We start from the raw sequence: 26,365 nt of genomic DNA on the forward strand, positions 1-26,365 counted from the left end.
AATAGCGCTTCTTCACCAAAAAAACTAATTTGAAATTTTAATTAATTATACTTTTTTTATCTAAAGTCTTGGTTGAAATATATGGACTAAGTTAAAATAGTGTGTTTCTTCTGTAAACCTTACTTTTGCTAGTCAACAATCGGAATGTCACTTGTAATGATGAAAAGTCATCTTATAAACCTTAACATTTGATCCGTTCCTATGCCATAAAGCAAGATTTTTTAAAAAGGTCGTCTTATGTTTGATGAAATATCACAGAAGTGAGTTTCTTCTTGATAGTCAGGGGAAATAATTCGAAACTCCATTCAGCTCAACTTGAAAGGTGTCTTTTCTAAAAATATAATATTCGAACAGTTGAACAATTTCCTCATTCGCAAGGCAACGCTTTTCAAGTCAAATAAAAAAAAGTAAGCTTCAGATATCATGTTTTTCCGATTCGAAGACTCATCTCAAAAAACCGAAGGATTGAACTACTGGGTGCTACAAAACAATGACCAATATTTCGACAATATGACGAATATCGATTCTGATTCGCGAATATGTCGGATATACACTTTATTTGTCCAACAAAGAACCAGCCTGTAGAACTTTTTTTTCTTATTTTTGAATAACTTCCTTATTACTTGTTCCATACTGTCTACGGTGGTTCAATACAGTACATAAAGAAACCATTCTTAGAAACCTTTTTTTCTCAGACATGATCCAAACCTTTTCTACACACTACCTTTTATTCATATTTACCTAATAATAAAATTCAATTTTGATAATCCGTCATTAATTGGGCCGCTGAATGTATTTGCTGTGCTAGGTCCTAAGTTTCACCATAGACTTTTTACTTTTATGCAATTTATAAGAAACAATAATATTTCAATTTAATATATCAACTGTTTTTAAGTACACAACAAGAAAGGTACTTATTGAGGTTTGTTAGACTATGTGAGTCACTTTTCTGGTTTTAGATCCGGTCCCTCACCCAGTCGAAGAAAAGAACCGGGTTCCAAGTACGAAAGGCCCTGATTAGTTATCTATCAGTTCTGTGATAAGAACGGCCTCGTCGGAGGTGCGACTGGATTTCTCTTCTCAGTTAATCCGTTTACCTTGTCACATGTGGACGATTCAAAGAGGATTCCCCTCCGAAGTTGACCAACCAGGATAGGGGCGGTTGACTCGAGGAATAAGTCTAACGTTGATTGCCTTAAAAGTATAAACCAGAGTCCAAGGTAAGATTCACTCGGTTTTATACAAATTCTTTACAGAAAATCGTCTAAAACCGACAATCTCTTCACTGATGAACTGTCCACGATTAATATCAAAATTAGATTAAGATTTATGAGGAAAAAACTTACAAGTACAAATATCTAGTGCACTTTCCTTTCAACATATCTAATTTTGTGATAAATCACTTTTTTCTATTTGTGATATTAAGATGTACATACGAGGCTAATGTTTCGAACTAGATATTTTTTTCAACATCTACAAATATTCAAGACATAGGAAAACATGGATTGTTAAAAACATGGAATAATAACAACCAGCTCTCTTCATATATCGAATATATTTTGGGACTCTCGCGTTCCCTCTTCAGCGATAACGTTCGCCATCTTGGAAGGATTGCATTGCAGATTTGCACATCTTTCTAGACTGGGGAAAGTTATCGCTGAAGAGGGAATGTGAGAATCCCGAAATATATTAGATACATGCAAGAGACTGGTTGTTTTTAACAAATCTCAACACTGATTACATGAACAAAAACTTTAAGAAAAAAATGGATAAATCTACAATTTAGCAAAAGAATATGAGGAATACTTTTTGCTGAACAATTAACATTTAAGAAAATTATTTCACCAGTGTCAGTTCAATAGCATAAATCATTAATTCAAACGTTTATCAATTACGCTCTATTTATTCATGTTTTAATTAAAAGATAAGGAAAATATCAGCCGATTTCAGAAACAAAATGTAATTAAATTGAAAGGCTTCACTCTACAAATCCCACTTTATAACTTTATTTGAGTCAGATAAAAGTTGAACAAAGGCTAAAAAGTTTACGCGAAATTTTACATCAGCAAGAGAAAAAAATATAAGCCTAGATTAATCTAAGTAGAATTCTTACGCCATGATGGATCCGAAAATAAGATATAAATCATTAGGTGGAGAAGGCAATTTTTTTCTAAATTTTATCAAGTGATTTCCAAATACTGTCGTTACCAACTATCTTGGAGAAACGATAATTAATAAACGTTATCTAAATCTTGACATCTTTTTGAATTTGACGCGATGAATATTTGGACATTGATTCGATAGGATCAGAGGGTCGAGTGTGCACGATAATAAAAAAATTGGACGTTGATGACGGCTTGATGGCTATGGGAAAACAATATTTCCCAATATCAAACATTATCTCACACACCTTCAACGATTCCATGTTAAAAGCCTAAGATAGATAGCACAGGACTTGCCTACATTTCAACTTTTTTTTCTTCATTTAATGGATGTTTTGACACAACCTTGTGGTGGTCACTTATTGATGTTTCCAAAATCTACAGACAAACCTTTATCTACCAACTTCTTTTTAATAATACTTATAAACTATCATTAAATTACTTTATACGACATTATAAAACACTTTTGTGAAATGAAAAAATCGACTAGTTGATTCTTAATAGACTTAACGGTTATTATACCTCATACACACTAGTTCATAAAGGGAATATAATGTCAAAACCGGCTTTTAATCTTTTTCCAAGAGCGAAAAATGTGGCGAGACAATTTTCTGCTTATCGACCCCGATTAAAACTTCCAAGGTTCTTCCCAACGGGGACTTTTCCTCTCAGTCGTCCAGAATCCCCTTTAGAACGCCAGAGTGAAAAAAATGCTGCCTTTTCTAATCCAAGAGAGTTTTCAGTTAAACTTCAATCCCATTCCAATACACCATTTGGACCGGACGTTGAAATATTGTTGGATATGTTATTCGTTCAATTAAAATAAACTTTTTTCTAAAAGTACACAGAGAATTAATTGGTAAAATATGAATCTAAGCAGTGATTGTGTGAAAAACACAAACGAAATCAGACCCTTATACAGACGCGGACATAGTTAATTTTGAAGTAGGGCATGAAACAAAATGAAAAACACTTTCCAAATAAAGTGTATAAAAAATATACATCAAAAGAAAGCCTTGATTATATTGTCGGAACTATGATTAAATTTATAATTTTTATTCAACAAAAAGTTAATATATTATAAAGTCTGAATAAACACTATCAACCTACAATTACTACAAAATGAGCATTTAAAGGCGAAAAATAATTTTGTAATTTTACGAATCATATTATATCATTATTAATTCAGTAAGTAATTAAGAAAGAAGAAAGAATAAACGAAAAATACAAAGAAAGCTCAATGGCCGGTGATGACCTAATCTATTTTTATATCTGCTCTACATAAAAAAAAAATTATATACATAAATACATTACACAAGTTTGTAGAGATAGTCCAATCAATTCAATCCAGCTTTTTAATTACGTTTATACATTTAGCCTGCTTTAAGCGAGCATTCATTTAACTTCGTTATTTCAGGGCTTGCTAGTTTATAGAATTGTTTTAATAAAACTAAAATTCTAGTGACTGCTATGGCCAGATGTTTAATAATTCGGAAAGAATTCGTGAATAAAAAATGATTTGACAGCGATCCCTTGATAGAGGGTAATGGGGATTATTGAGACTCGTGTCCGAGCGTTTTTGGATAAAACAAAAATTTCAATAATTTAAGTACATTTTAAAAAATATGGTTTGCTGCTTTTGTCCTGCATGAATTTCAAGGTTATTGTATATAAATAGATAAGTATTTTATGTAGGATAAGAAAATAATACATAAGATCCTATTAAATGAGATTAGAAATATACATATACCAAGTTGCAAAAACCGAAAGACGCTTAAAGTAAATTAGCTAGGAAAAAGTTGTTTTTGAAAAAAATTTAGACGTTTTAAGACTAAATAAACATTAAATACGAATTTCCATCTCAGTAAGAAAATCAAAAATTTTGTGACAACCCGACTAGGGAATTTTGTTTGTATACGAAGTCCAGAGTTCCACTTAAAAATTAATAACTCCTTTGGATTGCATCCAAATTAAACGTATTCAACCGTTGGAAAGCAGAATATTCTTCTTTCAGACTACATCAACAACGTTTAAATTTTACACCGTCATACATGAGAAAAGTAGTAATGAAATCGGCAAAAACTCCTCAAGCGTTTCATTTCTTATCTCCGATCCTAATTTATTTACGAAGGCCAGGTTTGTGCCATTTCGTACAGTTTATAACTTTTAAACCTATAACCTTTCCTGCAGATCGGTGAATTCGTTTCAAAAGTATACATACTTTTGTGATTTTCGAAAAAAATTCGGAAGCATTAGAAAGCGCCGATTTTGTAAGAAAATAAAATATTTTTTGATTTTCTCCAAAATATTGAGAAGTTTTTTGGGGTAAGAAAAACGAATAACAACATTATTTCTTTTTGTTTCTTGATACAACAAATATTTCAACCTATTTTGTTCGGTCCAAATTCTAGTACATATATTAACAGGCAGCTCGAATTTGCTCGCCTGAAAGATTCATTTCGTGTTTTTGCAAAGTAAGTTAAAATATATATTTTTAGAAAGTAACGCACGGAAAATATTTTTTTGCCTTGTCTCACCAAACAAAAGTTACTGAAATCTGTGATATCACGTCCGTAACTTCCCCATGTAAGAAAATCCACAGATTTGGTACACTTTAGTAATAATGTTTGCTTAGTTAGTTTGTTGACTGGTTGATTAATTGGATTGACTGACTGCGTAACCTAGTGAAATGTACACTGATTTTGTTTCCAGAAGTTAATATTTTATAACCGAAACCTACTCGAAAATTCTAAGGAAATGTACTGCCGTGCAAGTACACACTGAAATACTATAACTTGTTGAAGTTAAAATTTTAAAGCGGCGCAACTTGGAGTTATTTTAACTTGAAATTTTATTAGCTAAATCAATTTTCAGACTCGGACACGATCTCATTTCGAGGGAGGTGACACCGTAAATCGTTATGGAAAACGCCCAGTGCTTTCAAATAGCGATTAGCGTTATGTGCAATCGGCTAAACGCCCCTTCCACACACCAGGGCACACCAGCATAAATACTGACATGGGAAAAACACATGCGCAAGAATTAAAATTCCCTCCGACTACCGTGGCCGTCCATACAACGATTTAAAAGGGAGAATTATTGATGCCCGTCCTAGACACATCTCCCTGATGGCAGCCATCGGCCGGAAAAATCATTTTTTTATAGAGAAATATCACATTAACAGAGAAATACAATTTTAAATACTTCACGTACTCTTTATTTAAAATAATCGAACCACTGGAATCAAACATTTATTATATATTTTAAAACCTCAGAAATCTCTTTTTAACTAATCTACGTCAAGTTTTTGATAAACATTTCTATTTATTTGGCTCAACTTACAAGCCGGGAAATTATCTTCGTCGTTATTTTAGCATTACATAAATGACAGTTTTACTTTAGAGAGTATTACATAATTGTGAACCACACAAAATTAAATTAAATTAACTAAAATTCAACAGGCATAGCACCTTATTTATTTATTTTTTTTATTTATTTATTTTTTTTTATTTTTTTTTTTAACAAGGGTTCGCAACAGCAGAGGTCATATAAACCCTCAGGGTGCCGGTGTTCTTGAAAAAAAAAGCCCATTTGTAAGTATGTCGGGTTCGAATGCAGGGCCGCTGGATTCGAACCCGGGGCCTTTACCTTACAGTGATGAGCGCCGTGTCAAAGACTAAACCTTGCGGCCACCGACGCCCCCCATAGCACCTTATTAAAGTGATTTTAAGTTCTTTATGCGATTATTTTTGGTATTTACATATGTTTATCGAGCCTCTAATTTGAATACTATGAATCTTATCACAACCGACACTAATAACTCTCACTGCCAGATGCGTTTCATTTAAACATGGTTGTGAAAAAAGTCGTTTAGCAACCAGTTTGATCATCCATGGTCATCTTGCTTTATTTAATTGTAAATGTTTAAATAATAGGATAATTTATGGTTTAATGGGGTGCGCGAGTGGTGACAAACGTTAAATATGAGCTTGTCTAAATTGTACATAAAGAAATTTTATACGCAACAAAATGGCCATGAGCAATTAACTTTTAAAAAACTTCACTGTACAAAGCCATTGTCTGTATGAATAATCCGATTCTTTTAATTATAATAATACAACACGTAGCATAATTAAAATTAAAAAGTTTTATTATATAAAGTTTAAAATGCTTGGTATGAATTGATCATATATTCATATGAAATTGCTACTCAAAAGTTTATTTTTATGGTATCGTCTAGTTAGCAAGTCCGAAGTTAGAAAAGCCATGAAACCATATGTGTTCGGTTCATGAAAATAAATAGTCCATTGCAAAAACGGATCTCATTTTACAAACGATGGTCGTTTAAAACGCCATAAACATTCAGAAAACACACCGGTTGGTAACGTTATGTAAGGTCATCTAAAAGACGTGTTCTTCAAGGGTACTTTAAATGGAAATATGAACAATTTTCAAGAGATTCCCCCGACATATTTAAAGTGGGGTCCTCTTGATTTAAAGTTATAAATGTAAGGATGTCCGAGAAAAGCTGTCCCATCGAATAAGCAATATAACTCTTTTCATTCTTGATCATTTCAAAATTGTGTTGAAATAAACATAGGACGCAATAATTTAAACACTTAATTAATGTCTAGCCGTTCTTCCGAGTAATGAAGGGAGAATCCATTAATCCTAATAAGGCCGTCTTATGCATTTAACCAAGGTCGCACCTTCTCAACCGCTCAACACATTTTCATAATTGCCATGCTAAGGTTTGCCCGTAAACTAAGAAAATAAAATTTTCAAAAAATTGACATAACGTACAAGGTGAACAGCCATACTCTCAAGTGCAGTGATATCTGCTCACACTGCTACATCGAACACAGAACGGTTTTTGATCAAATTATAACGACTCAGCAGATAGCAGATAAGATTATCAGATAGATTAACAGTTTTCGAGAGCGAGCAGGTTTAGGTCCTAGGTAAGGTTTCGGATAACAGAAAAAATGCATAACTTTTTTTTATCTCACTAAAAGACATCTGGTATATCAAGGGTTTGGATTTAAAATACTGCAAGCTTTGATGTTCGATTTAATTTTATTTTCATTGTACAGACGTGTCTGTGAGATCATTCATGCCTAAAGTACTGACAATGGTGGAAAAAAGGATAAATATTTAGCGTAATTTGTATACTTACAGATTTTATATTTATTTGGTTTATTTTCAGTCACTAGACATCCATCAAACTCATTTTCTTTTTATTGATAATTTACGGTTGTCCAGTTCGTGAAAAGAAACCCAAAAAATATAAAAGAAGAGAAAAAAATTATGTATATTTAGATTTTATGATGTAAACAATTTTTGTTGTAACTGGTTTGCAAATTGATGCAGTATTTTCTAAAATTAGTAGATGTATCCTAATTCAAAGAAAAAATTGGTAGGATTGACTGCAAGCGTTAAACTGGTTTTGTTAATTATTAACAATTAAAAGCTTCTTTTTATATCATTTTTAAAGAAGTTAGCTTATCATGAAATCACTAAGGATTGAATAAAGCCAGGGTTTAAGAAATAATATCTTTAATAATCTTTACCACATTTACCTCCATCTAGAGATGGATTTCCATTTTTTTTTTAATTAATACTAAAAATAGATGAAATTGTGATCTTTTAGGTCGAACTTCATGCCTAAAGTACAGAACAAACTCCGATGAAACCAAACTTCAGGGTGCCACTCACTTAACTTATTTCGTTAATTTTTTTAACAATTTTTGTTTGCTGGTGTTTTCCGTAGTTTTTGCAGACATCTATTTCTTACTACATTTTCCAAAGGTAGGAAAAAAATACTAAATCGGGAAAGATTCAAAGTAGCTTAATAGGAGTGCCTGTTTACTTAAAACATACTTTTAACCCCATAAAAGCATACGTGTGAAGATTGCAATATTAAATATATAAGACAAAGTGGTCGGGAAATAAAAATGAGAGTTAAAAAATTCTTGCCAAAAGGATAGAAATTATCTTAATTCAAAAACCATTTAAAAGATATCATCAATGCAGATTGAAACAATGTTTATTTGTGACCGAACAATTTTTTTTCGTTATACGTCACATATATTGACCTACAGTGACTTTGAAAATCTGAACAAGCTCTGCAGTAAGCAATTTAAAGTCCGGTATATCTTGTGGGGTATATTTTGTGTGGATTTTTAAAGTGTATATTGGGTATTAATCTAGCTACTGTATTTATTTATTTTTTACGATTGTCTATAATATAGAAACCTTTTCAACAAAAGCTTTGCCATGCGCTAAACTATTTTCGATGAATAGAAGGATTTTTTTTAATATAGATTTAAGGGCAGACGTTTCCATTTTTTTTTTTTTTTTTTTTTTTTGTGGGGGGGGGGAATTTTTGTAGAGTATGTTTGGTCTTCTGACCAATCTGATTATAAATCTAATAAATCTATAAACATTCGATTTTTTTTTACTAAAGATTTTTTTTATTAATAAAGATTTTAAATGTATCTTTGCCTAGGCTGACTGAATAGGTGATTGATTAACTTCATTATTAATCATCTTTTCTTTTTTCTTTCTTGTTTAAAAGTAGTTTTAGCATTTTTAGTTGAAAATTGTTTTCGTGGATCAAATTTAATCTTGGATAATTTTGAAAACCACCACTTTGATCACTGATTGAGTTTTTTAATTAATAATTAGCTATCCAAGGTCGAACATTCCTTCCTTTATTTAACTTTTTAATTTGGTGTTAAACTAGCGTCAAATCTACCATAATTTAATTTTTGTACTAATAAAGATAGTTTTTTTTATAATATTTATTTACAAAGATTTTTGAATACATATTTCCCTTGCTTAACACTCTGAAGAGATTGTGATATTGACTGTTAACCGCTTTCCTTTCTTTTAAGGCTGATAAGTTTCACTATGTTTAATTTAAATATTGTTTTTTATTGATAATAAAGAATGATTACTTTGTTTAAGTAAAGACTCAGCTTGAAAATTACCTTGTTTTTTAAATTTCTTAAATATAGGCAATATCTTTTGAACCTGGGCGTAAGAAACAATTTTCGACTATGAAGTATCAGTGGTTATTTACAGAGTTAACAATGTTAACTACATTGTTAAGTAGATACTTATCTCAGAAAAACTTAATTCTGATAGCATTAGGAACAGGAATTATGCCTTTGATTAAACTAAACTTTTTTTGCGGATTTTGCGTATTAAGCAACCTGCTTTATTTTTTAAATATTTTTAATATATAGACACTTCTTTCATACCACTTGAAAACGTTTATTTGATGAATGTATTGTACAAATAATGACTTATTTTAGTAGGCTTTGATATTATGCAACAAATCTAAAATTATTACATTTTTCGAAAAAAAAAAATGTTTTGGTTTATATTGATTATTTTTTGTAGGATTTTTATATGCGTTTTAACTCTGAAGAGGTTGTGATAGATTATTTTCGTTTTTAAGCAGCAAATCATTATTTTGGTCTTGTTTAATAAGTTTTGAGGATGTTCAGTTGCACAGGTATGGTCGGTTTTGAAGATGACACTGAAGATAAATGACAGATGTTCGTACTATCTCTTGTTAAGGCTTTTTAAACGTATCTTTCCCTAGCGTAAAATTCTGTACAACTTGTGATCAATCTTGATGTCTTTATTGCTAAGCAGTTATTTATCTTTCTTTTTTCATGTTTAATGAACTCTGACTTTTTGATGTTCAGTTGAACATTTGTTGTAGGCGGTTTTCAAGATGATACTGAAGAAATAAAGATAGATGGTTTTTTTAATTATTAATTAAAAAACAGATGATGTTTCAACTATTTATTGTTAAGGGTTTTTAAGTACATTTTCCTAGTGCTGGATTCTGTAAAAATTGGGATTGATTATTTTGATTGCTAAGCAATTTCCTTTTTCATGTTTAATAAACTCTAGACATTTTGATGTTCAGTTAAACATTTGTTACGGGCGGTTTTCAAGATGATACTGAAGAAATAAATATGTTACTTTTTAATAACTAATAAATAAACAGGTGATGATCCTATTATTTACTGTTAAGGGTTTTTAAGTATATTTGTCTAGCGCAAGTTCCTGTACAACTTGCGATCGATTATCTTTATTGCTAAGCAGTTATTTATCTTTCTTTAAATTTTTTTTGCCTTGTGTTTTCACATCTGCCATATCAATATCTTTCTTTTTTCATGTTTAATAAACTATGACTTTTTGATGTTCAGTTGAACATTTGTTGTAGGCGGTCTTCAAGATTATGTTGAAGAAATACAGATAGATGGCTTTTTTAATCATTAATAAAAAAAACAGATGATGTTCCTACTATTTACTGTTAAGGGTTTTTAAGTACATTTTCCTAGTCCAAGATTCTGTAAAAATTGGGATTGATTATTTTGATCATTTATCTTTCTTTTTTTCATTTTTACTAAACTCTGACTTTTTAATGTTCAGTTGGACATTTGTTGTCAGTTTCCAAGATGATGCTGAAGAAATAAAGACATTTTACTTTTTTAAATACTAATTTAAAAAAAAAAAACAGTTGTTTTGTGATTATTGTATAGGTTTTAATCGTACCTTTGCTTCGCTTAAGACCCTATAGTGATTGCGATTGTTATCTTGATTGTTATGCGAATTTTTCTTTTTTTTTGTGTTTGGTATGTTATCACGACTTCTTTGTTGAAAAGTTGATTTGGTCGATTTCGAAGATTATATTGTAGGAATAAATACTGATTAGTTTTAGTTTTATTGGATTGATTACATTATCATCGTTGAGGGATGATTATCTTTATATTTGAATTTATTGTTCTATTGTGCGAGCAGATGATAGGATTGTTTTATATGAGGATTGATGGGTATTATTGATATCAGAGTGCGGATCAATCACTTTTATGATGGAAAACCTTGATTCCGTCTGCCCGGGGTAAGAATCGCAACGGGGACGGGGGACGGTGCGAAGCACCGGCGGATCCGTGAATCGCACCGCCCGTAATCCGTGTAAATATCGACTCGGTTTCCTGTTTGATCAATGGGATAGTAAAACTTAAAATGTCTCGACGCGGCGGAATGCGATTTGGGGCTACATCGAGTTTCCCCTTTTCCCACGAAGAAATTACAAGTAGTGTTTTTTGTTTTTATGAAAGCAAGGTTATAAAGTGTTTACTCACTTTCCAATAATTTCGCAGAGCTCGTAGATATCGTCGAAAAGTATCTCGTCGTCGGCCATGGTTAATCCTTGAATGGGAGGCGAGTTTGACGGGTCTCTTTCGTGCGAGGAGGCGGCGGAAAAGTGGCTAAGCCGAAGGCGGTGATCGGCTTCCCTGTCTCCGGATCGAAGGGTGCACACTCGCGGAAACCGAGAGACTGGGGCGGGGGAGAGACACAACACAAACCGGGGATCCGCCCGTCGTCGGGGAATGAGAAAGAGTCGGACCGAGTGGCGGAGAAAGGCAGTGTGTACACAAAAAAACGGGGCCGGGAAAGACCGAGTCGACGGATCGGTTCAACGTTGGGCACTGGGCATAACTGATTACACCTGATGAACTAGGGCCAGGGAAGAGGGGAGGCCTAGGGGCGTGTCTCGCCTCTCGCTGCTTCCGAGGAAAATCGAGGCACCGGCTTCAAACAGGCGCCGCGCCGACACAATCGCTCCCGCCATTTTTCAAACATGGTCAACCGACCCAAGCCCCGCCACATCTCCGTTTTACAGCGGGAAAAATATCCAACAAGTGGAAAACCCTTCTAGCATACTCACCGATAACAATTACATATATGTGGAGCCAATTATCATCTAATTATTCGTGCAGGATCAAAAAGAACAAGTTTTAGGTCAATAGGACAAACCGGCTATATGCTATGCCAATTTGTTCAATGTTATTCCCCATAAAATTCTATTTTTTTAATAATAATTTTAAAATTGTTCATTTTTAAATACATATTACCTACTTCCAAACTACACTGCCAATCAAAAAAAAAACTGATCCCCTGGTTTTTGCACGACAAAAATGGCCAACTTTGAAAATTCTTATTTCCTTTCAAATCAGACACCTGCTAGGTCTCATTTTTTTGAAAATTTTACACTGTACAAGATGGCTTTTTAAATGTTTTCCTACCTTCAGTTATTCATTAGTAAATTCAAAAATTCGGGAACATGACTATTGGTAAATCGAGAGATGCGGTCTGGTGTGACGTAGTTTTCAGAAAAACATTTTCTTTATTGTGCCAACGTTTCGATCTTTATTGAGATCATCTTCAGGGCCTGCGATTTACAAACATTGTTTAAATTTAACAAATACATGTAGGATGTGGAAAAAAGTGAATGGTGGGAAAAACGTTGGTTATGGTTCGGCCAGATTATCCTTTCAGGATTATATAGACGGGGATAAATCGCGAATAACTCGAAAACGGTTGAGAAATCGGGCAAAGTGGAAGGTGACCAATTGAAAGCTTATTAAAATTCCCAATCGATCGCTACAGAGCGCTTCCATCCATATCTAAAGACGATTTCTTGGCTCCACAGCTCAATTTGTAATTTTCGAAACACAAATTCAAAAATTAACATGTTACTGAATTTTTTAAATTTACTGATGAATGACTGAAGCTAGGAAAACAATTAAAAAGCCATCTTATTCAGCGTTAAATTTTCTTAAAAAAACTAGGCCTAGCACAGGTTTGTGGCTGAGAAAATATGCCTTTTCAAAGTTGGCCATTTTTTCGTGCAAAAACCAGGTGATTGAGCAAAAATAATGTTAATAAATTGAGCGAAAGTATATATCAAAACAAAAATGTTGTATGTACATTGATAATGTAAAATGTATACAGCTTATAACAACAAAATTAGAAAAAATACTATCTGTATTACTTTTTTTTTTTTTTATTTATTTATTTATTTCACAACTGCATAAAAAATGGAACGAACGAAAATTATGTTATTTACAATGATATAATATGCACATGTACATGCACAATATGCATGTTTACATGTCTGGCGTGATTGATTTGAACGGCCTCCATACAATGCAAGTGGCCGTAATTGGCCATTTTGGCGTGAAGTCCAAGAGCAGTCCCAGGAGTTGTCGAAGTTTCAAAATCAGATGGTCATGAGGCCTGTGCTTCTTTAAAAAAAATATTTATATAAATTTGTTATGTAATATAATGTATATGTAAATCAAAAACTTTGCGTTTATTGCTGTTTGCGATGATTTGATGTTGCAATTTGTAACGATGATGATGATGATGACGATGACGATGATGGATATTGGGAAAATGTGGTTTTATATTAATGAATGATTTCCCGGTGTTTTGGTTGATATTCTTTTAAACCATCTTAATTAAAAAATTTTATTAAAACTAATGAATTTCTGATCTCGTTTAATATGGATTACATTGAGATAAATGTGTTGCAATTAATAAATATGTATATATATGTATAAAACTTTTTATCTAGCTAGATTTTTAGCTAAATCTGAAAATGTAAACCAATCGTCGCCCAATTAATTTCAAATAAAATTCCGAAGGATATGCCGTAATTCGAACCCAGAACAACTAGCGAATCACTTGTACACCGCAATCCTTTTATTCAACTCTTTTTAATTACTCACAACTGAGTCAGAAACACTGAAAAATTGTATTTGTTAATTCTGTGTATTTGGTTCGTGACACCTCCTTGCGGGTCAGAGAAAACTCCTACTGGTCCTTCGTTATCTTTTAGTATTGCAACATTTTGTTGTTTTAATGGTTACTAATTGTGTTCATCCTGACCCTCGTTATATTTATGCTGATCAGACGAGATCAGAAAAATAAGCAAAATATTTAGAACATTGATGATAAACATGTAGAAAAACGTTATCAAATTATTTAGAAAGGCTTTGTCCTTAAATGTATATATATATATATATATATATATATATACATATATACATATATATAATTTGATTACAAATTATCAATACAATAATACAAGCTCAGTGCAATTGAAATATATTCAAAGAGATAGATGTATCGACCACTTTTTTTACTTACGAATAATTTGGATCTCGGCACGGTCTGGATTTTTTTTACGAGGGTTTGCAACAGCAGAAGTTATATCAACCCTCGGGGTGCCGGTGTTTTTGAAAAAAAAAAAAAAGACCATTTATAAGTATGTCGGGTTCGAATGCAGGGCCGCTAGATTCGAACCCGGGACCTTTACCTTGCAGTGATGAGCGCCGTGTCAACGCGTAAACCGTTGCGGCCACCGACGCCCAACAAATTCAATTGTTAACTACCAAGCTTTCGATCAATTTTTAGGTCATCATCGGGGCAAAACAATCTTAAAGATGTATACAAGGTAGTTTGACAGATAACAATGGAATTTGTTTTTTGATCCAGACCATACCGATATCTAGATTATACAATTGCAATATCCTAGTAATACAAAAAAAATTTGAATCAATTTATTCACTGATTTATTTAAATCACAGTATTTCCAGCTTCTTGATGATGTTGGCTGTGTCCTGTTCTGTGCCCATTATAGCCAAAATCGTCAGGGCGCCTTCGGACAAAGTCGGTGTCGCCTCTCGGGTTTTGGTGAACAGCCAGAAGAGGTTGGCCCCTGTGGCCTGCGCCGATAGCTCTTGCAAGTGCGAATCGTTCATCCCTTTATAAACCAATTTTTTCTCTCTTTTGAATAAAAGAAGAAGAAAAAACGTAAATTCGTACTGTCTAACCGTCTCTGTCTCAATGACTTACCCGAGAGCCCTCCAGTTGTCGATAACCGTCTTACCGTCAATACCGAGGAGGACGATTTCATGGTACATTTTCAACAAAGAATCCGCAACCTAAGCGGTTACTAAAATTGGTAAAAACCCACCGAATAATCCCTTTCATCTGACAAACGAATGTTAATTACCTGCAAAGCAATTTCTCCTGTTGTCATTTTCAAGCTACCGTTAACAATAAATATCATTCGGTAAGAAGGGATGTCGTCTTCTATGTCACCGTCTATTAAATCCAAAGCGAGAGACGAAGCCAATTCCAAAGACTCGTTGTTTGTCAAAGACAACGCCTGTAACACAAACTTAAAAGTAACATCGTTTTAAAATCGTGTAAAATTACGCATTAATTACGTATTAAAATATCGACTCATATGTATCATTTCATGGTAATTAATCACCTTTTAAAAGCTAAGCCAAAAAATCGCTCATCCTTGAACAATTTGGAAATTAAAAAACATCCAATAATTTGTAAATGTGAAATCCAAAAAGTGCTTTCCAATGAGAAAACAGTACGTAGGAAACGTGTTTTACGAATATATCACTTATTTTTTCAACACTATAATTATTGATTATAAATGTTTATACAATCAAATCATTGGAAAATTATTATCAATAAACATTTATGAATATTTTTAGGAATTTATCAAGGGGTATTTTATTTACTAGGTTATCGTTTTAGAGGACTCTATCCTCATCAGCAGCTTCCCGGAACCTATACTACAAAACCATCTACGTATGGCGTTGTATTGATTAATCATTATTTAAAAAACATGTCCGTTAGGCATTTTCTGCCTGATGTATAACGGTTGAACTTCATAACTTTAAAGGCGAAATTTCAATAAAATCGTCAAAATCGATAGTAAGCTATACCTGTCATACAGGAGGATTAACGTCCAATTTCTCGTTGGGCGTCGCGGACAAAGGGGTCAAAACACTTCACAATATTTTTTTTATACTATTCTCAAACGAAAATTCATGGGCTACGCCGAGATTCGAACCTAGAACCGCCAGTGTCGTTGGTAGTCGGAAGTAATATTGTATGAATTTTTTATTACATACCTACTAGGATAATTGGTGGCACGTGCTGCCTGTTGTTTTATGATTGCGCTTCGTCGGATAACTACATGGGGTGAAATTTCAATTTATTTATTTTTTATGACATGTATTTTATTTAAATTATGAATTTTGTGATTTGAGGCTTATTTATTTGACATGAGTGGCATTTTCTGCCTGTTTTTTATTAGTTTCATACGTCAAAATCAACATTTGAAACCCAAAACTGAAATGTAATTCATACTGAATTTCGACGTTTACTTATAATAAGCTGAATGTTCTATCTGTTGTCAATTGACGGCTACTTTGTTAGACATAAGTCGCATTTATGTCAGCTGTCATATGGCAATTGGACATCAATGGAAGCTGTAGTTCAAGAGGCAAATTTCCTTGACATACATTCCTTGACTACTTCTCGATCCACTACTGCCAAAACGCTTAGAAAAAAAGCTCATCACATAGTTTTGAAAAGAAAATCGGACTTAGTTAAGTTAATGCTATTATTATATAACAATTATGAAAATCTGAAGCCTCTTTGTAAGACAGAAGTCGCATTTTATGTTAGTTGTATGACTGTGGACTTCAATGGATGCTGTAATTCAAGAGGCAAAGCATTCCATGGCTACTTCTCTATCCACTACTTCCAAAACGATTAGAAAAAAAGCTCATAACAAAGTTTTAAAAGGCAAAACGAACTTAGCTAAGTTAAGGCTATTATTATACAACAATTATATAATATGTATTAAAATCTAAGGCTACTTTGTTAGAAGTCGCATTTTATGTCGGGTTTCCTATGACGGTTGGACTTCAACGGATCATTTCAGGGTGATAAATTTCAATTTTTGAAGTCTTAAATAAATCAATTTTTTTACCCAAAACTAACAAAATGCTATTATTATATAACAATTTTATAATATGTATTAATATCTGAAGCTGCTTTGTAAGACAAAAGTCGCATTTTATGTCAGTTGCATGACTATTGGACCTCAATGGGTGCTGTAGTTCAAGAAGCTAAAATTCAATACATGCATTCCATGGCTACTTCTCGATCCACTATTTCCAAAACGCTTAGAAAAAAGCTCACATCAAAGTTTTAAAAAGCAAATCGGACTTAGTTAAGTTAAATTTACGTGCTTTTCTCGCGACACGTTCTTCGATGCCCATGTCGATGAGCTTTTTCAAAAGGACTGGGTCCGGCAATGGTGCTGACGACGTAGACGACGACGAATTCCTGTTGTTCATGGCAGGCGTCGAATAGACCGACTTAAAAATTCCGAGGCAGAAATTATGTGATATAAAATATTTGTAATTAATAAAAATTGTTCTTTCTCTGTTTAACCCCGTATTTAATTCTTATCAGTTTTGAACATGTGATAAGGTACTCAGCGCCATATCAATTTCACTGATAACTGTCCTAGAGTTAAACCTTTTAAGTGTACGTTTTGCGTTTTGTTTAATACACATTCAAGCGATTTAAATTGTTTATTATCACAGAAAAGGTTTAAAATCGTATTAATTTATAAATAGAAGTAACTCATTTCGCGTTATTAAAAGGGGGAAAAACAAATCCTTCAAAGATTTACATTTTTAATTTTTACATTTGAAATAGGAAAGACAGGTAATTTAACCCAGTTTTACTTTACTTTCCAAGTTGTAAACAGACATAGATAAAATACAAGTTTACAAATTAATTAACTTCATAATCTGTATTAGGAATTATACTTCTTGCCAATGGGTGGATGGAAACTAGAAGTGGGTAAAATGGCATTGTACATGGCCTTCCCGGTTGGTATCTTTCACTTTTTCAATCAGCCGCAGTATTTCGAGGATTGGGTTGTCTCGGTAAAAAGGGAAATATACCCACCAGAAAACCCTATTCATAGAGAGATGCTTGAAAATGCGAAGGAGTCTCTCAGGAAAAAAGAGGAGCTGAATTTAAAGAAACAGTTGGACGGGATGTAACACTTTGGTTATATATATGAAAGAATGTGTAAATATATAATATAGTTTTCATAACATACAGCTAGTTTGTTTTTAATAACCTTTTGTCTCTCAGTGTCTTGAAATGAAAAACTGTACTCCCTCTTGATAATGTTTTTAAAAAAAGTCGCTTCGAGCTGTTATATTGTCATCTTTAGAGTTGGTTTTGTAATTCGAATCGTGTAAGAAGCTGAACATTGTACTAGAAAAATATTGTTTGCAAGTTGATAAATCAGTCGATCAACCTGGATCTTTTCACTTGTTTCGTGTATCAGTACACAGTCATTATCCTCCATACACAAATGGTGCAGACCTATAGGCACTGCCAACCATTGGCCAGAGATATGAAGCAAAAACTAGGGAATACACCCCAGGATAGAATATTGTTTATACACCATAATGATCATTGGTCTGACTTCTTGTCTCATATAGATGGAGCACTATATGGTAGCCAAACTGCATAAGAAGAAACAGAACAAACTGACAAGTGTACAATGACTTAGTATGTAACATAACAGCTGTATACTTGTCAGTTGTTCCACAACCGCAATCTATCTCCTACATTTATGTTCAAAAGGTTGCTTTGGAAAGTGCCAACAGTCTCCTGAGATACAACACAATAAGATCTAAGAAGCCATCACAAATTCTGGAGAGAATTAAAATAGACTAGATTAGTATAATGACATCTGGCAAAATAAAAGGAAAACTTGACGTTAACAGCCCCTTCCAAGTCATAGAGAGCATAGATCTTTGGGGAAAAAGGTGACCCCAAGATTCTAGAAGTGGACCTAATACAGATCAAAGATGGAATGGAGTATATGTAGGGGTAAAAAAGTCAAATTACTCAAAACCCTTTGGACTGGACCCAACTATGTTCCAAGCTGAGGTTCATGCAAACAAATTTTGTGCACAGGAATGCATTTTAAAAAAATTTAAAAAAGGGCTTTCAGATAGTCAGGCAGCTATAAAAGCACTAAATGGGTATGATTTTAGCTCCATGGTTCCAGGACATGAAGGTGTAGAAGGAACCAACTAGCCAAAGAAAGGGCAGCCCTCTCACTCATGGCACTGGAACCATCTCTAGCACATCAGGGAGTGTGCTAAAGTTGAAGCTGGAAAAATGACTTGAGAAAGAAAAAAAACGCACTGAACAAAAATGCCATATATGAGGCAAGCAAGAAACTTGTACATTTCTCAAAAAGGAAGGCAAAGGTATTCTTCTCATTCAGCAACAATATTAGAGGAATATTATAGGCCTCTATACTAGCCACTGACCTGTTATACCACCTAAAAATAAAAAAAATAAATAAAAAAGATACATTGGCACCTTTTTGTGAATGTGATTAGCCACTTTGGTAAGGTAATTCTTACACCAAGAGGCATTAGGAAATAGTTAGTTGTGAAGGAAAATGCACATTTTACACAGTATAAACCCATAAGGGTTCTGTAATAGACCTATTTTCACTTCTTTATGTGACTGTACCCAGTCAGTAAAATCTAAAATGCATCAGTCAGATGAGGATAGCAAGAATAGGCAGACGAGGAGTTGGGAGGTAAACTGCCAGTCTATCACTTTCAGATTTTATAATAATTCATTACACAGAATAAATTTGTGGCCTCAACAGTTTAGGCGTTGACACATCGTTCATCGATGTGCAGTAAAGAACCCGTGTTTGAATCCAGCGGCCCTGCATTGAACCCGACATATTTACAATTTTTTTTTTTCAAAAAACACTGGCACTCTGATGGTTAATTTGGCTTCTTCTGTTACGAAAACTAGTAAAAAAATAAAATAAAGTAAATTTATTAGTAATGCCAAACATTAAAACAAAAAACATTTAGAATTACTTACCAAATTCTCACTCAGGACAAACAAATATCCTTAAAAAATTATAAGAATAATTTCAAAAACCCTTTTTATAAACGAACTACAAAATGAGGAAAATTTTTTTCATCGGATTTTCTCCTATTGTCTGTGAGATGATGAACTTGTAATTGTACATTGTTGGGATATCCACCCGATAAATTGTAACAAAACTGAACAGAGTTCATGTCAAGGGCTCAAAAACGTTATGAATAAATCTATATTTGCTTAGCGGTCACAATTGACCATATTAATTATTCCAATTAATTATTCATTTTATCTTAGGTTTTGGTAGATGAAAAGTTAGTGTCACGAGCGGGATACAAACCCATACCTTTCGGCTCAATAGCTGTCTTTGATTGAGCTATCATGACTTCGATTCCCCTCGGACAATGGGATTTATGAACCAAGTTATGAATAAAATAGAATGCTGTACATGTTCAAGAACGTAAACTTCAAATAATATAATTTAAAAAAGTTATTAATAAAATCTGTAATTTGATAGTTAATGATCATTGTTCTGCCTTTCCTCCTGGGTTGGTCTGTCAGATTGTTTTTAGGCATTCTGCCACCTTCAGTGCTAAGTCTGGATGATTTTTAAACCATCAAGAATAGGAGAAGTTTTATTGACAGTAAATGGAAGAAAAAGTGTAATAAATAGAGACAGAAATCCTTTTCTTCATTTTAGCTTTTAGAAAAATTGTAATACTCTGGATTTTTTTTTTAAATCATGGATGAAATTGTTCACAGAAGACCAACTAATAAGTCTGAATCGATAAAGAAAAGATTGCAAATTTATATTCAAAACGTTAACTATATTTTTTATCTAAAGTTGACTCCAGACTTGCAGTATTTGCTGAATGCTGATTGCTGCTGAACAATTGTCAAGGGTAGAGATGCTTGTCTTGCATTCACCAAATAGAGTACCTATGTATACACACATGCAAGGTTCGTAAAACCACCCAGTTTGTGCTGATACAGCGAATTCGTATTTGCCAAGTGCCATGCGAGTCCTTGACTTATTACCAACCGTGATGGACAACAGTGAAACTGTCATTGCTGCAGCTGCGGTACTGTAGTGACTACAAACTCAGTCACAGAGTACATCTTACTAGTTAGGAATTGTTTATTATCAAAAAATAAATACTGTTGATTGGCGATTACAGTCGGTATATGTACAGTACAGTTCCCAAATATGTGTATGCTTTGAGTTTGGTTACTTCACAACTATTCGTGCACTTTGAAGCAGACAACGAAACCGACAATTAACCCAGCAAGGTGAGCACCGAATATTGTTGCTCGGTGAATACCGCATGTCTGGAGTCACCATTAGGTCTTGGTTGAGATGAAAAAGTTATAGTCACAAGTGGGATTCTGACCCACGATTTTCATCAATGCCTCTGCATGATAGCTCACTAAACTGTGACTCCTTTGGGCATTACTACTATACAAATTACCAAGAAAAATTGCACGTATCAACTTAGATTAATGGGGAACTGCTAAACCTTCCATCATCCAAAGAATGATTATAGTCCTTCCAATGCAAAGTCCTCGGCACCTTTGACAATGCTCCGTAAATACCCAAATGACTGAAGTGATGATACAACAATGGTCCACTCATGATAATATAACAATATAAAGTTTGGAAAATATTTTATTATAGCTCATTTAAACAGCTACACAATGTATTTAGTTCATACAGATTCTAATGACTTGAGTAATCCTTGACATCCGTTAATTATAAGTAATTTTAAATTAAAAAATTAGAAAATCTAGCCTATTTCAATTTAGTACAATTACTACGTTTTATTCACATTTATAAAACAAAACAAAAATGAAATCATAATTATTGTAAGGAAGGCTATCTTGAGTGAATATAACATAGTTCAGTTAAATATTTTCAGATTTCATTACTTTTTCCCAATATATTGTGTTAGATTTCCTTTTTCGATCTTGAGGCGATGTACTTGCAGTATGGTCATATCATCATCAGAACATCAGGCATGGTTCTTCATCTTCTCTCTAATTTCAATCAGACAAAGACTGAGCAGTGAAAGAGTAGCAGAGCCAAAACACATTTGACATAGCAACACAAAAGATAGTCAGACCAAAATGATCAGGATTTACCAAACTTCAATGTATGGTGCAAAAAAGGAAAAATGATTTTACTTTATCAATTATTTATATCACTTGAATTACAAAATTGTATCAGGGAATATATTGTTCTTTTTTAGACAAATTATTAATATAGTGTAAAGGAAAAGGTGAATTCAATAAATTTGCCATATCAAAAAGAAATACGAAATATACTTTGTTTATCTATGCAGAAATGTAATTTCACAAAATAATATTACATTTCATACAAAACCAGTGTAAGAACAATACAATCATTATTCACAATGATTTTAAATCACCAGCCACACTATCCACTTCTCCTACTGAACCAAATAATGCCAAGACTGAAACAGAATCGCCGTCTCTCACCAAAAGATTTGATACGTTAGCATTCACTGCTTTCTTCTCTAATTCTAGCAGGTTTTCTGTTCCACCGACTTGCAAAACAAATTTCTTCTCTCTACAAATTAATTAATTACCACATAACTCTATTGCAGTTATATCTCATTTACCCCTTTTGTTGCCACATTTCGACTTGGATAATTCCCAACTTGCAAGAGGATATCTGTTGGTAAAGTCCTAAGGCGGCTTGTGCTACCTGAAATTTTGATTTAAACTAGGTAGAAACCAACGAACAAATTCATATCTCACCTGGGAAGCAATCTTTCCATTGCTCATATCTAAAGAGGTGTTGACAACAAAAGTCATTTTAAAGTCATCAGACAGGTCTTCCCACTGGTCATCATCACTCATATCAACTATCCCAGAGCTGTCCAATTCTATTACCTTGAACAAAACCTTTAAATTAAAAGTTAATTAAGAAAACAACATAAATATTAAATATATAGGTATGCTGTACATTAAATCTAAATAGTGGTGAAATTTTAATGTTTGTATGTAAGGTAACTAATGTTACCTAACAATTTTCAATATATTAATTTTTTAATGAACTTATTTCTCACTATTAGCCAAAGAATGGGCTTTACTACTTTATTATTGTATTTTTGGGGGAAGGGGAAACAATGGGAATTGAAGCTAAACTACACAGGGACTACAAGCCGATAGTTTGGCATACTAACCACTCAACAACCACAGTCCCCATCATAATTTATGATATACTAAAATCCTTGAATATGGTAGTTATATACATTTTAGAGAAAAGACTTAAAAGATTTTGTTTGAAGTTTGTCTTTGGTGAGTAATTAAACATAGTGTGACTGTAAAAAAATTAATTTAAAATAAATTATTACAAAATCAATTTAAAACAAATAAGAGCTTGCACATCTTGAAACGTCCTGGTTGGCCTGTCTCGATGGTCCTATATTTTAGGCACATTTTAGCATCTTCAATGACAAATAGTTTTTAAATTTTACACTTTCTAATGAAAGTGTTGTTTGAAGGAGAGCATGCATTCAAACATTTCAATCATTAATCATTAATTGTTTTAAGATAGTTCAGCTTGTTGAAATGTACTAAAGCCAAATTATCCTGCCATTTATAGTTTAAAAGTTTAGTCAAAATGTATGTTGCAAAGTAAAATGCAATATAATATATCACAGCAGTTCTTCTAATGTTCATCTTTTAACTTTTTTTTTTTTATTTTTTATTTTTTTAATGTAACTAATCTATTAGCCATTATTTTTACTTGGATTAAAAAGCTAAAAGAAAATTTTTAATTTGTTTTATGATAAAATAAAGTGGTTTGATTAAAGTTGTTATTAAATTGTATTTGACGAAGGCAAATAACGATTGGCTAATTTAGCCAATTAAATTAATTATACAAATCTTATATAGAATTAATATTTGGATAGAGATTTAATAATTGCACTGATTTCTAATGAATATTTCTGACCTCTGTACCTTATCATGCTTTCTATTGAACCTACTGAAGATAGATCATTATGAAATAGATGGTAACTTTCTTATCATACAATATTTACCATCTTTACAATTTATGAAGATTTGGTGTCGTGGACTCCAGGGGGCCAGGATTCGAACCCAGGGTAACTTAACAAACATGAATTGAACACCCAAACAACCATGGGCTTCTGTTATAACATTACAAAAATTGGAGAAATAATCCATTAATTCATTCCTATCCCAGCACTATTCATTTTCCTCAATAGAGAGGAATTTGAAGGCCATTGGCTTTAGGTGTTTTAGAGGATTGTAGGGGAGGGTTCAGGGTGAAAGGTGTTAGACCAGGGGGTTGGAATGAGGGTCTAGAGTTTTATGAAGGCATCTGTCTTCTTGCTATTTCTAGAAGAAATGGGATTTGGAAGTCCGTATGGATAGTAATTAATTATTGAGCAGTGGTTCAAAGGATGGTCTGGATTCTTTTGGAGGTTGGAAGGCTTGGTTGTACCCGATTCCATATGTCCACATTAGTTTTTAGCAATGAGGTGTAAATGAGGCGTTCGTTTGAGTGTGAATTTCGATCTGGCAAATAGTATTTTGAGAAGCTTTTATTTTTAGCTTTTCATTTACATTACAAGCATTTTCAGCATTTATACAATTTTGTATTAAAATTTATATGGAAAGAAAAGTAACCAACTAACCTGAGGATAATAACAGAGAATGTCCCCATGTTTGTTGGTTTCTTTTCTTTCATTTCTCTTAAAATTATAATATAATACAAAGCTGAAGATGCTTACAATGTAAGTGAAAAGCTTCGAAAAAGAAAAGAAAAATAACATGAAACATTGGAACTAAAGGTTTCAGTTTTACCGATTCATTCTTTGATGATGGAGTTTCACTAAAAAAGTACACTGAATCTCGAGAAAATCATGACATATATACATATTACGGATGGGATTCAAACCCATAGTCTTCCGAACTGTATCCTGACAATTTAGCCACCTGAGCCACTGCCAATTTACAAGACATCAACCTCTTTATCTCAACATATAGTTTTTATGTATTTCCCTTTTATTGTTCAAGAAGATTGAAGTCATGGTAGCTCAGGCATGGTTAGAGTGTCAAGGTACAATTTTGTAGACAGTGGGATCGAATCCCATCCGTGACATCAGCTTTTTACATCTAATTTTGTGTTTAAAATTTAACTAAAATTTAATACTAGCTTTTAACCGCGACTCCATCCACGTGGGACTCTGTTTTAATGTACCTTTCTAATGTGATGTAGAGTGACTAGTATGGCTTTCGATAATGACTCGTTTCTCAATTTCTTCTCTATTTCAGTCCATTTTGGTCTATACATGGTAAAATACTGTCCACATGATCACCTTAGGGATGGAATTTTAGTCCTTTCTTAGCAGCTACCCATAGCATTATAGGAATGCGCTGTCGAAATTTCAGCCCTTCAGATCGAACGGTTTGGACCGTGCTTTGTCTGTCATTGTCATGGAACTAGTATATATATATATATATATATATATAATGAATGGGACAGAAACCGATAAAAAAAAACCCTTAATGTATATAATACATATGTATATAATATATATAAATAATAATAATTATTATATATAATATATATAAATAAATATAATATATATAATGTATATAAACCCTTATATGCATATGTTAAAAGCTTGGTGACAACTTTACTTTGCACATTTTGTTGACCCTTATTTAATCTTTGATCATCATCATTAAATTATTCACCTACACAAATAATTAGTAAATCATGAGATTTCTTCTTGTCGTCTACAGATTGGTGAACTTGTAATTTGGTCCTTATTGACCCTTTGGTCTGCCTATCCATGCTGGGTTGGTCTGCCAGATGCGTTTCGGCATTTTGCCATCTTCAGTTTGTTTTCTTCTGACATGACATCACAGAAATTGCACAGATCAAATACTCAAGATGTCAAAATGCCAAAACATTTATGACGGATCAACCCAGCGAAGGCAGAGGTACCAAGATGATCGGTAATAATCAAATTACAAACATTTAGTTAAGCATTTCTATATAACTAATTTCTTATACATATATTTTTATAAAAAAAATATAAAAATTATTATATCTGTTTATTAAAATTATTTTAATGGGACTTTTCCCTTTCAAAGTTCTAGGAAACATAGGTCAAAACTAGTTGGTTCAATTTACGTTTTTTGCATCCTCCTCTGATATTCCTGAGTCGACACGCTTTTCCAATAGTGTCCGATTTGACTGGTCAAACTTGTCCATTTACAAATCGTTGAATATTAAAAAAAATCGCAGAAAAAAAGTCACCCTGTTTTCCCAAGAATACTTGAGTCGAACGTCCAAACTCCAAAGTCCAAACTCCAAAGTTTGAATTTTAATCTCAAGAAACCTTGACAAACAACAGAGTTGCCAACTTTTGACTTTTGTCCTTTCACTGTCATTTCAAATTGAAATTCAAAAAAGTTATGCTCTGATGAAAAAATAAATAAATTAAAAGAGAAATAGACAAAAACCTTTGCAGTTTTTCATTTCAGGATTTTATTTTTATAGA

At 32.9% G+C, this 26,365-nt stretch overlaps 3 protein-coding genes across 4 annotated transcripts; 1 reads left to right on the forward strand and 2 right to left on the reverse strand.

Moving 5' to 3' along the window:
* Window positions 1–14,591: 14,591 nt before the first annotated feature.
* Window positions 14,592–17,588, reverse strand: LOC106674391. The gene is made up of 4 exons (XM_014407057.2): window positions 17,105–17,588; window positions 15,052–15,207; window positions 14,892–14,980; window positions 14,592–14,822 (listed from the first exon to the last, which is right to left on the reverse strand). Exons 1-4 carry the CDS (start codon window positions 17,210–17,212, stop codon window positions 14,618–14,620), a joined length of 558 nt encoding a protein of 185 aa, XP_014262543.1. The 5' UTR covers window positions 17,213–17,588; the 3' UTR covers window positions 14,592–14,617.
* Window positions 17,589–17,683: 95 nt separating this feature from the next.
* LOC106674394 (protein PET100 homolog, mitochondrial) lies at window positions 17,684–17,992 on the forward strand. The gene has a single exon (XM_014407062.2). The coding sequence runs from the start codon at window positions 17,702–17,704 to the stop codon at window positions 17,930–17,932; it is 231 nt and encodes a 76-aa protein (XP_014262548.1). The 5' UTR covers window positions 17,684–17,701; the 3' UTR covers window positions 17,933–17,992.
* A 4,109-nt stretch (window positions 17,993–22,101) lies between these two features.
* Window positions 22,102–26,184, reverse strand: LOC106674392 (probable peptidyl-tRNA hydrolase 2). 2 transcript variants are annotated; one of them, XM_014407058.2, is made up of 4 exons: window positions 25,996–26,184; window positions 22,581–22,727; window positions 22,442–22,527; window positions 22,102–22,389 (listed from the first exon to the last, which is right to left on the reverse strand). In XM_014407058.2, the coding sequence occupies exons 1-4, from the start codon at window positions 26,074–26,076 to the stop codon at window positions 22,209–22,211; spliced, it is 495 nt and encodes a 164-aa protein (XP_014262544.1). In that variant the 5' UTR covers window positions 26,077–26,184; the 3' UTR covers window positions 22,102–22,208. The 2 variants fall into 2 exon arrangements, with proteins under 2 accessions (XP_014262544.1, XP_014262546.1); XM_014407060.2 differs by having other exon boundaries at window positions 22,581–22,715; window positions 25,996–26,183.
* Window positions 26,185–26,365: the final 181 nt, after the last annotated feature.

Source organism: Cimex lectularius, unplaced genomic scaffold (genome assembly GCF_000648675.2).
Source record: "Cimex lectularius strain Harlan isolate CLEC.00 unplaced genomic scaffold, Clec_2.1 scaffold65, whole genome shotgun sequence".
NCBI classification, from domain to species: Eukaryota; Metazoa; Arthropoda; class Insecta; order Hemiptera; family Cimicidae; genus Cimex; species Cimex lectularius.